This window comes from Pelobates fuscus, chromosome 1, assembly GCF_036172605.1.
Source record: "Pelobates fuscus isolate aPelFus1 chromosome 1, aPelFus1.pri, whole genome shotgun sequence".
Taxonomy (NCBI): Eukaryota; Metazoa; Chordata; class Amphibia; order Anura; family Pelobatidae; genus Pelobates; species Pelobates fuscus.
In genome coordinates this window covers 8221340-8233977 of record NC_086317.1, presented here as the reverse complement: position 1 = coordinate 8233977, position 12638 = coordinate 8221340, and the positions used below count along the sequence as shown (strand labels likewise).

At 45.7% G+C, this 12638-nt stretch overlaps 1 protein-coding gene across 2 annotated transcripts in view; it reads left to right on the top strand.

Moving 5' to 3' along the window:
• The window catches only part of GSK3B (glycogen synthase kinase 3 beta), a 156238-nt gene that overhangs the window by 82562 nt on the left and 61038 nt on the right, over positions 1-12638 (top strand). For both annotated transcript variants that reach the window (XM_063446078.1, XM_063446072.1), the window contains exon 3: positions 10662-10745. In XM_063446078.1, the coding sequence (XP_063302148.1) occupies positions 10662-10745 (84 nt within the window). The remainder of the gene's footprint in view (positions 1-10661; positions 10746-12638) is intronic.

The following is a 12638-nucleotide window of genomic DNA, read 5'->3' as shown; positions in this document are numbered from 1 at the left end:
AATATATTGCTACCTAGAGCCTGTATAAATATATTGCTACCTAGAGCCTGTATAAATATATTGCTACCTAGAGCCCGTATAAATATATTGCTACCTAGAGCCTGTATAAATATATTGCTACCTAGAGCCTGTATAAATATATTGCTACCTAGAACCTGTATAAATATATTGCCACCTAGAGCCTGTATAAATATATTGTTACCTAGAGCCTGTATAAATATATTGTTACCTAGAGCCTGTATAAATATATTGCTACCTAGAGCCTGTATAAATATATTGCTACCTAGAGCCTGTATAAATATATTGCTACCTAGAGCCTGTATAAATATATTGCTACCTAGAGCCTGTATAAATATATTGCTACCTAGAGCCTGTATAAATATATTGCTACCTAGAGCCTGTATAAATATATTGCTACCTAGAGCCTCTATAAATATATTGTTACCTAGAGCCCATATAAAGTCCTTACCCACAGAGAGTTCCAGCAGACCCTCAGGCATCCCCAAATCAGAGGAGGAAACAAGATCTTTGTCAGTGCCGTCTCTTTTCCTGCATCTGAACTTCCACCATTAAATGGACACTTGCACGGAGAAGAGACCGATGGAGAGTGATGTGAACCCTCAGTCAGTCAGAGTTGCTACGGTCACATTGATATAGCATGGAAGATTGAGTATGGCGTGTAGGGAATTTTAGCGCAGGACTTATTGCTATTAACTTCCAGTCACACCTCACCACAACCTGCCTTGCTCAGACCCAGGTGTATGTAGGCATTATGTGAATCAGTAGTGGTATTTGGTTCTATAACAATCCTCTGGCGTTCTGTCGCTATTTCAGCCCCCGCTAATTCTGGCATGATGCGGTCTCTGTGACATTCTATCGCCTTTACAATCCCCCAAGAATGGAATCTGTATAAAATGTATTGGAATGTATTGGAATCTGTATAAAATGTATTGTTGCTGTTGCATGCCTAGAACCCAAGATGAGCTAATGATACTTAATATCTCTGTAATCCAGTTTGAGAGATATTGGATTGGGTTGTCAGTTTCTTGGAGAGTAATACTTTTGCTTGGCTAGGACAATGACTAATAAGGTTTCTAAGAAATGATTCCTTTTTAGTTCATCTGATTTGCATGATGTAGGTTTTGTGCACTGTGACTTTAATAAGTTTTGCCTTTGGTATAAGGATCATGTTGAGTGAGAGAGAAAGACATTCACATGATGGATGCATGACCACTGGCCTGCAGAGATGCATTGCGAGGGGAGGGTTCACTTGTCATTGGGTAACAGACTGATGGGTTGGTGCACGTGTACCCTGCCAAAATCAAAGCTGCTTTCTCATGATTAGCACACGCACTGTCTGCACTACGTGACCACGCGAGAAGGAGCTTCTAAGGGACTGAAAAGGTTGTGCACCTGTGTTTTTTTCGTAATTAGATAATGTATTCTCATATATAATTTAGCTAAATAATTTTTAGGGGAGTATTTTGTTTTCTATTTTGGCCGGGGTTACTTTGGTCTCCCCATTGTTAAATTGTCCTGCTGGTGGCTGCTTTTATATTCGAATATGTGGGTAGTTCAATAGAGGGGGTTTATCATTAATTTGGGTCTAGTTTGGACAAATAGTGATATAAATGGGCCGCGGGGGGTGTCTGCCCCTGCTATCGCCTGGCGGGCCGCGGGGGGTGTCTGCCCCTGCCATCGCCTGGCGGGCCGCGGGGGGTGTCTGCCCCTGCCATCGCCTGGCGGGCCGCGGGGGGTGTCTGCCCCTGCCATCGCCTGGCGGGCCGCGGGGGGTGTCTGCCCCTGCCATCGCCTGGCGGGCCGCGGGGGGTGTCTGCCCCTGCTATCGCCTGGCGGGCCGCGGGGGGTGTCTGCCCCGCCATCGCCTGGCGGGCCGCGGGGGGTGTCTGCCCCTGCTATCGCCTGGCGGGCCGCGGGGGGTGTCTGCCCCGCCATCGCCTGGCGGGCCGCGGGGGGTGTCTGCCCCGCCATCGCCTGGCGGGCCGCGGGGGGGGTCTGCCCCTGCCATCGCCTGGCGGGGGGGGGGTCTGCCCCTGGCTGGCCGCGGGGGGGGTCTGCCCCTGGCGGGCCGCGGGGGGAGGGGGGGTCTGCCCCTGGCGGGCCGCGGGGGGGTCTGCCCCTGCCATCGCCTGGCGGGCCGCGGGGGGTCTGCCCCTGCCATCGCCTGGCGGGCCGCGGCGGGGGTCTGCCCCTGCCATCGCCATGCGGGCCGCGGCGGGGGTCTGCCCCTGCCATCGCCATGCGGGCCGCGGGGGGCGTCTGCCCCTGCCATCGCCTGGGGGGGGGGGGTGTCTGCCCCTGCCATCGCCTGGCGGGCCGCGGAGGGCGTCTGCCCCTGCCATCGCCTGGCGGGCCGCGGGGGGGGGGGGTCTGCCCCTGCCATCGCCTGGGGGGGGGTCTGCCCCTGCCATCGCCTGGCTGGCCGCGAGGTGGGGGTCTGCCCCTGCCATCGCCTGGCGGGAGGGGTGTGTGTCTGCCCCTGCTATCGCCTGGCGGGGGTGTGTGTCTGCCCCTGCTATCGCCTGGCGTGAGGGGGGGGGGGTCTGCCCCTGCTATCGCCTGGCGGGCCGCGGGGGGGGGGGGGGGTGTGACTATCGCCTTCACAATCACCCAAGAATGGCAGCGTGATGTGCACTCTGTGACATTCTATCGCCATTACAATCACCCAAGAATGGCGCGTGATGTGCACTCTGTGACATTCTATTGCCATTACAATCACCCAAGAATGGCGGCGTGACGCGGACTCTGTGACATTCTATCGCCATTACAATCACCCAAGAATGGCAGCGTGATGTGCACTCTGTGACATTCTATCGCCATTACAATCACCCAAGAATGGCGGCGTGATGTGCACTCTGTGACATTCTATTGCCATTACAATCACCCAAGAATGGCAGCGTGATGTGCACTCTGTGACATTCTATCGCCTTCACAATCACCCAAGAATGGCGGCGTATTGTGCACTCTGTGACATTCTATCGCCATTACAATCACTCAAGAATAGCGCGTGACGTGCACTCTGTGACATTCTATCGCCTTCACAATCACCCAAGAATGGCAGCGTGATGTGCACTCTGTGACATTCTATCGCCATTACAATTACCCAAGAATGGCGGCGTGATGTGCACTCTGTGACATTCTATCGCCATTACAATTACCCAAGAATGGCGGCGTGATGTGCACTCTGTGACATTCTATCGCCATTACAATTACCCAAGAATGGCGGCGTGATGTGCACTCTGTGACATTCTATCGGCATTACAATTACCCAAGAATGGCGGAGTGATGTGCACTCTGTGACATTCTATCGCCATTACAATTACCCAAGAATGGCGGCGTGATGTGCACTCTGTGACATTCTATCGCCTTTACAATCCCCCAAGAATAGCGCGTGATGTGAACTCTGTGACATTCTATCGCCTTTACAATCCCCCAAGAATAGCGCGTGATGTGCACTCTGTGACATTCTATCGCCTTTACAATCCCCCAAGAATAGCGCGTGATTCAGACTCTGCATTTAATTGATTGTTTGTGCTATTTCTTTGCCATAAGGCAGTTGTAGCGCACTTTGTTCTCTTGCTTTTATGTTTAGAAGAACAATTAGGGATTATTCTAGCTTTAGTGACTGAATAATCTAAATTTTATTAATGACAGGAGGCGAATATTTGCTTTATCTTTCTTTACTGAACCTCCCAGCAGCAAAGGAACAGTTAACAGTAATGTAAAAAGTTCAACCAATCAGATAGTATAACAGTATTATATGATGTCATCAAACTCCTCCCATATCCTCTTTCTTGCTGTGGTCGATGATATGTCTGTGTCAACCGTGTAAACTGTAACGATGAACTGCGGACTAAGTTGGAGTCCTGAAGTAGTCAACATGTGGAATCTTCAGCGTGCTTGAAGGAGCCGTATATACAAAGGTAGGTATTTTTCATACTAAGGGAATAGAGAAGAGACGTGAGAGTATAGGTTCTCATACTAGCTGAATGCAATTTATGGCATGTATGTTAAGAACAAATTGTAGTTACTCTTTGAATATAATATTGAATATTTCAAACACTAGATTAGAACTGTTATGGCGTGAACCTATGGCAGATGGTGTATAAAGTGTGTGTAACCAGTAGACTGGAATGCATAGTAACTTACCTGGGTGGGTGTTAAAAAGTGAAAATAAAGAAGGGGGGGAAAATATTCGCCTCCTGTCATTAATAAAATTTAGATTATTCAGTCACTAAAGCTAGAATAATCCCTAATTTTATGGCAAGACAGGAGGCTTCATATTTGCTGTTTTAACGCTCCTATATGATAGAAGATGCAGCATGTGTCATAGGTTTGAAATAAAATGTACGGAATGTGGACTCTCTGGACCAATCTGCAGATGACAAAATGTCTGAGAGGAAGCTTCCCGCGCGAAAGGCTGAGGATGTGGCTGCTCCTCTGACTGAATATGCGCCAAAATTTGAGTCAATGCCTGCTTGAGCTAGTATCCATCTGATTCACCGTGCGACGGTGGGTGCGGATACCGGTTTGTGTGGTTTTACATAAGACACGAGGAGGGGTCCGTAGGGGGGCGTAGAGTGGTGGTGGCATCTAAATAATGCCTTACGCAGAGTGCCACGCAGAGTGACTGTCTATAGGAAAGTAATGTAAGAATACGGAGGAAGAATTAGTTTTGTTCGCTAATTTTCATTAGCGGTCCAGGATTCTAAAAGGGAAAAGACTTGAGTGATATCCCAGAAACAGGAGTATTTAGGAAGAGGGGGTCTGGCTAACCTGATCCCTCGTAAAAGTCTACAGACTGAAGGATGTTTCCCTATTGACGCATTGTCAATGGGATTATGGGCCGCAGAGATAGTGGATCTATAGACATTAATTGATCGATAGGATTTACCTTGATCAAATAGGGTAGACAGAAAATTTAGGTTGATCGTCAGAGGTGCTGAAAAAACACCAGCTGACCCAGTCTGGGTTCTCCTTAGTGGAGTGACAATGACTATCGTCACTATTAGGGCTTTGACCCAGTAGAGGGTGCAATGGATCATGGAGAAAGGTGGGAACGCATAGGCTCCTGTCTCCGGCCAAGGATGTAGAAAGGCGTCGACTGCCCATGACTGGGGTCTGGGAGCCAGCTGATAAAGGCTTCCGTCTGGCGGTTCAGACGGGATGCAAACAGGTCCAGTGTAAGGGGCCCGCGAAGGCAATGAATTTGGTGGAACACGCGGGGGTCTAATTGCCAGTCGCTTACATCCCTCCAATGGCGAGAGAACCAATCCGCGACTAGGTTGTCCGTGCCCGGAAGATATTCCGCTCTGATAGATAAGTTCCGTTCTAGACAGAATTGGTAAAGATCTTTGGTCAGATCGGATAGTAGCTTGGATCGGGAGCCTCCTAACCGATTCACATAGCGCACTGCAGAGACGTTGTCCATGCGCAGTACTACAGTTGAAACAGTCTTTGGTGAAACTGCGAATTGCGAAAGATCCTGTAATCAATTCCAAACAATTGATGTGCAGTGCTTGTTCGGATGGGGACCAAAGTCTCCCTGTGGACCCTTGGGCGCATGTGGTGCCCCATCCCAGGAGACTGGCATCGGGTTCCAGAATGAAATCTGGTTGTGATCCGAAGATGGCTTTGCCATTCCAGGCTTCCATATTGTGAAGCCACCAGTGAAGTTCTATACGAACTTCGTCTGTCAGTTGGATGTACTGATCGTAGGAGGTGGAACGGTGTAGGTAGTATGTCTTGAGCCGTTGCATGGCTCGGTAGTGTAAAGGTCCTGGGTAAATGGCTTGGATAGAGGCGGACAGTAGGCCTATAGTATGGGCCAGATCGCGTAAGCGAATCTGATGGGTTGATAACAATTTGCGAATGTCTTGTGCCATTATCAGGATGTCATCCAAATATATGATGGATCGAATCCCCTGTGATCGGAGTAGCGCCATCACTGGTTTCATCAGTTTCGTGAAACATCATGGTGCGGAGCATAGTCCGAACGGGAGGCATGTGAATTGCCAGATTTCCTCTTGCCAAAGGAATTGAAGGAAAGCTCGATGGTTGCGAGCAATAGGAACTGTGAGGTATGCGTCTTTGAGATCGAAGCTGGAGAACCAATCTCCCACGCAAAGGAGGTCCCTGAGTAGATGGATGCCCTCCATCTTGAAGTGGCGATACCTGACAAAGTGATTCAGGTTTTTTTAAGTTGATAATTGGGCGTAGGTCTCCAGTTTTTTGTGGCCAAAAAAAAAATGTTGCTTAGAAAAGTATGCGGGAAAGGGGATTTCTCTATTGGCTCTTTTTTTAATAGCTTGCGCAGTTCGGTTTGTAGTGTCAGGTTGTCTGCTGCAGACATCTGTAGTGGTGTAGGTGGGGTGTCCTGGAAGGGGTGGAAAGGAAATCTATTTGAACCCTTGGACTGTGTGTAGGATCCATAGATCCTGAGAAAGTAATTCCCACTGTTGGAAAAACTGGTTAATTGACCTGCTGTAGGTACATTGAAAGAAGGGAGATGTATTACCTGGAGCAGCTCTTCCACGTAGGAAGGCAGATCCACGGCCCCGGATAGACCCTCTATTAGTGAATAGTTGCCTGTGGTAGGGTCGGGGTTGTCCCGATTGCCAATAGTTTTCAGAGGGGCGAGGCCTGTAGCCTGTGAAGGCGATTCTGCTGTTCGTTCGGCCTCTATAACGTCCAGCTCTCCCAGAAAAACGGCCTGACTGAGAACGAAAAACCCTGCGCAAGGAGGATTGGGCCTTATTTAGGGTGGTGAACACCGCTACATGTTTGGAAAGGTCTTTCATGAACGAGTCCCCAAACAGTAATCCATTGCCTCTGGTCCCAGTTCTCGGGAGCTCAGATCGGCAAATTTTGCATCCAGTTTGTACAGTGCCGCCTAGCGTCTCTCAGTGGACATGGCCACATTAGCGTTGCCTAGTAAGCATAAGGCTCTCTGGGCCCACTCTCTAACTGTGTTTGGGTCAAATCTGGCGTGAGAGCTACCTCGTTTGGAATGGTCGGTCGAGGGCACTCGGCTCTGAGTTTGCCCTAATTTCTTTGTCCAGTGGTTTGCATAACCACATTTTACAAAAGTTGAAAATGTGCTCTGGTGGAGCCCATTCTGCCGACCGTGGGTGTCTGATGACCCTGGGGTCAAATAAAGGATCACCCGAAGCATCCAGAAGGATGTCTGAATCGGGTCCTTTTGATTAGGTAGTATAGCATCTAGATCTTTATGTGTGAGAAAGGTTTCCTTGACAAATTCCGATGGGGTATCCCCTAGCGCATTCGCCGAGGGATCCTCACCAGAATATCCAAGGAAATAATCGTCAACCCCGTCTAACGTGTGGGATGTAGACTCTCTAAGGGGTAAAGTTAGCTTGAACGGGGCGAGTGGCAATCAATTTTTGGGACATGGCAGGAGCCTTGCCCTTGCCCGCAGACCTACTCTCCCCTTTCCAGGGGCGTTTGCGTGTAACCTCCTGATCCGAGGGTTCAGAGTCCTCGGAATCAGAGAGTTGACGTGCAGTAGGGGTGACTTCGGACGAAGTCTTCTCATGAAAGGCTGCTAATGCCTTGGGGATGGAATCTGCAATGGTTGAAACCAACCAGGCTCTGAATACCTGGGATATAGCGGGCTCATTATTGTCAGACATGGTATGTCTAAGAGCGGTTGCCAAACAGTTAAGTATATTAATTTGAAAGAATGGAGTTGAATGGGGTTCACCCAAAATTATTTCAGAGTATAGATGGGGGTCACCCAAAATATTTGTGTAGTTTAATACGTAGGCGGCACTCAATATTTAGTGGGGTTGTCCACTAAAATATACACAAGTGGGTTGTACCACTATGATAGTAAACAGTGGGGTTAACCACTTAATTATAACCATAGACAATGGGGTTCACCACTGAGTAGTAATAAAGTGTTGTGTATCACTTAATTATAGTGTATTTGTATAAGGGGGTCACCCTTAACAGTAATATTGGTGTTAAAACACCTTAAGAATTGATATTAAAGTGTTGTATCACTTTAATTATAGTGCATTTGTATAAGGGGATCACCCTTAACAGTAATATTGGTGTTAAAACACCTAGAGAATTGATATTAAAGTGTTGTATCACTTCAATTATAGTGCATTTGTATAAGGGGATCACCCTTAACAGTAATATTGGTGTTAAAACACCTTAAGAATTGATATTAAAGTGTTGTATCACTGTAATTATAGTGTATTTGTATAAGGGGGTCACCCTTAACAGTAATATTGGTGTTAAAACACCTTAAGAATTGATATTAAAGTGTTGTATCACTTTAATTATAGTGCATTTGTATAAGGGGGTCACCCTGAACAGTAATATTGGTGTTAAAACACCTTGAGAATTGATATTAAAGTGTTGTATCACTGTAATTATAGTGTATTTGTATAAGGGGGTCACCCTGAACAGTAATATTGGTGTTAAAAACACCTTAAGAATTGATATTAAAGACACTCAATATAATGAAGTGGCATATAATAAAATGGTGGGGGTCACCCACAAAGCCTTCCTTTATTTAGTAACAACAATGATAATACAGCAGGTGTTGGAAAAAATCCTGAGAAGGAAATGAAAGGGGGGAAAAAATCACTAAAACAAATTCAGGTATTAGCACTTTAAGGTGCTATAAACAGAAGAGGAAAATAGTACTTACCAGATCCGAAGTCAGGCGAGTTGATCGCTGCTCTGGTGACTGGAATGCGAATAAAATGGCCGCCGCCAGCAAAAGGGCGGGAAACAATGCACTTGCTAAGTGCTGATGCGAACGGGCGGGGTAACGCGAGGGCGCAGAAACTGAGAATAGTAAAAGCAGTAATGACTCGCAGGAGGAAAAACCTCCTACGATTTAAAGGGGAAACCTAAATAAAGTTTAATAGGAAATTGACAAAGTAGTCCAAGATTGAATAGAATGAAATTAAAATAAATAGAGCATAAATGTTTCCACAGAAAGTGTTGTTTAAGTGATAAGTGAATAAAGTGTTAAAGGTATATGACCATTGTAATAAATTTTTTAATTGAAATAGTGTATTAAAGGTTAAATGATACAGCAATATAATTGGAGTAGACTCACCTGGGAGGCAAGCAGCAAAGAAAGAGGATATGGGAGGAGTTTGATGACATCATATAATACTGTTATACTATCTGATTGGTTGAACTTTTTACATTACTGTTAACTGTTCCTTTGCTGCTGGTAGGTTCAGTAAAGAAAGATAAAGCAAATATGAAGCCTCCTGTCTTGCCATAAAATTAGCTACATCCTTTATAAAATAATTTCCATTTAATTTCCCTGTAAAATGAATATCTCCCCTGCTGCCTCTGGCTGTATGTGTGACAAATTAGTTCAATTGCTGGATAGTTTATTAATGAGCTGTTCTATTTTTACACAAAACGTTTCATTAAAAATGTGGGTGAATTGTGTGTCCCTATAATTCTTACCGTGCGATGTTGTGTTGCCTATTTAATGAAGTCAGTGCTTTCTGAGGCTTGCGACCAATAGAACTGAAGTGCAGTGCGTGCCTTCTTTCCATGCAGTTAAATGTTATTTCTATGATCAGGATATATCCGGAAACATACTTGGAAAGCAATCACTTAGTAACCCTTGTGTGGTGGTCCATCTATTGATTGGGCTGTGCACAGCTGGCCTTGTAGGGATGTACTGGAGTGCGATTAGCCATATTGAGTCTGCGATTCATTGTGTTTCATCTAGAAACACAGTGTGATTGCTTCTCTTCTACAGACAGTGGAATGGCTTTGTGTGTCAGGCTTCGGGTCTATTAAATCCTTTTTATAGGCCAGTGACCATGTTACATTGTCAAGTCTCCGGCCTTGTGAGAGACCGTACAATGCCCACCATTGTTGCTTTATGCTTGGATGGGTAAAATGGTGATTATAATGAAGGGAATGCCTGTTACCCACCTGCAATAGCATGGGCGCTGACCATTACAGCCAGATATTACTTGTGTTCTCAGTGATACTTTGTCATGGAGGAGCTACCCAGTTGAGGGGTGCAGAGATCCTGGGGGGTTCACTCTGATCTCAAGCATCCTCTTCTGACGAGGTCATTTAAGGACACAGCTGTTCAGGGCTGTTGTTAGGAGTCCGGATTGACAGCCGGAGTTAGCGTGCCTCTGGGAGTGGGGACACTGCTTACTCATTATCCTTCACTTTGTGTACAGCGTCCCTATGTACTCCTTGCAAATTAAAACTGGTCCAGGCAACCCGTCACTGCCAAGAACTGGGCGAATGCTTTGTGACAGCATTGAGTAGCTGGTGAAATAAATCCAAATATTGCCCCCTTCTCAGTCTGGGTTTCATTATGTCATTACCTAAAACATGTATTTCACACATGGCTGCTACTGCTTGTTTAGGAATAGTATAGATATTCTAACCACTAGAACAACTGTGCATCTTTACAAAATATCGAGTACCTCTGCACTGCAGTGATACATTTTAATCAACCAGTACTGGGTGCAGATCTGCCACCTTGTTGGTTTATTGGTTGAGTAGAAAATAGCAGTGTGGGGTCACTCGATATTTTCTAAATGTCTGTTTAGTTAAACCATGTGCATTGAATTTGTCTCCTCACTCAATTTCCTGTTTTGTTTTTCCAGAACCGAGAGCTTCAAATAATGAGGAAGTTGGACCACTGCAACATAGTCCGTCTACGCTACTTCTTCTATTCTAGCGGAGAAAAGGTGAGATTTCCATAGTTTCTAATCCCAAGAGCATGCACTCTACTGGGATAGGACATATATCTGAATATATGTGTTTACACACTGTGCATGGCTGTGACCCTTAATGATTATAGTGAAGGTGTGTAAATGCTCTGACTAAGGAAAATCTCTTTTCTAATTTCTTGGGGATTCCTTTCATTATAAAGGCCTAGTGATGGGTTACTTGGTCTTTAGTTCCATCCCAAGCCTAAGTGAAAGTGTGATAGATGCTATTTTCACTTACCATTTGAAAAGTTATTTGAGTTTTAGTTTTGGCTATTAAACAGACCATATACCTGGACTCGCTTGGTAAATATGTATTATTTTAGTCAATATACTGCCCAAATAATACCCATTTTTGGGGTCTCATGAGTTTGTGGAAGCAAGCCCCTGGTCATAAGGTAAGAAAGGAACATTTGTGCGTGCCCCCCATTAAGAATTTGACCTCCTGACAGGCGCTTTGTGACCTTTCGGCCATCCTTCCACTCGAGCCACGTGGCCAGGAATTGACACAAGTGTAATCCCTTCCACGATTCTGTAAACCATGTCTGCTCTGTGGCAGTTCCTGAATAATTTTGCCCATGTTGATTAGGTGAAGTAGTACAAATGTCATGCGAGTATAAATGGATGTGTTGTAAATGGAGACGGCTATTAATGACTTTGCAGGCAAACATCCAAAATGGCCGAATCCAGGGATATTCCCACCCTGTGAGTCTCCGATAACACAAGTTACCATCAAACTTTCAGCCATCTGCACATAATGCCATCAGAATATCCTGTAGCTGTTTATTTTACAATCCCTTTACTTATGTGGCACATGTCACATATGGCGGTTCCTCTAGCACACGCAGTGCATTCAGTGATCGACACGGACATTCATCCTCCATAACTGTAAATGGCTACGGGAACCAGTCATGCTGTGTGTTGATTCTCTATTCCAGGCCTGCCAAACTGCTTTCTCTCCTTATTAGTGCTGCTGTCAAAGCTGTGTCATGGGAGCCATTAATAGCTAAATGTCCCTAGATTAATAAATCCCTAGATTAATAAAACCGACATTTGGGTCTGGAAGCCTTATTTCTAGTACATTTAGTGGATACAGCACTTTTTGGGGGGGAAAAGGCAAATCACAAACAAGTCTGCTGTGGGAACTGCCGGGTTCTATCACTGCGTGCTCATGCATGCGCATTCCAGGCCACTCTCCTCGGCTAGCAGGTTACATCGATGTCAAGCAAGCAGTTCTCCTTATATCATCAATGGTTGGACCTTTTCTGGACAGACCTCGTATATCTATAATAAAATGGTTAATCACGCTAGTCTTATGGCCTCTTAGTGTAAAATGGCTGCCGACCGCACAAATGGCTTTCAGAAACATGACATGACAGGTAAATATTCACAAACACTACTAATCGGGAGCAATATTATTATTTGGGAATTGGTGCTGGTAATTTGAAACTTTGCTAAGTTTATTTTATTTCATCTCAATTAATTATAGCCAGTATACAGAGGGGCAGGGCTCAGATTTTCCACTCTTCTTTTGCCATTGGCGAGTAGAAATTCACCTCTGATTAGTGTGCCAGGGTCCCTCCAGGCTTGCAATGGCTAGTACATTATGAGGCTTGGCTAGTAGTATGAGCCCTGCAGCAAGGGACCAGATGCCTATCTAATAGCTATAACCCCATTGTACAGCGCTACGGAATCTGATGGCGCTATATAAATAATAAAATAATATCACAACCTTATAAAATCTAAAAGCCAGGTTATATATTTAACGCCTGAATGTGTTCTGGGGGCGATGTGATGTGACGGTGTATGCTGCCACCATAAAGCGTTTCAGTGATTGCCACTCAATGTACCCGATGTAAGGAGGGTATATAC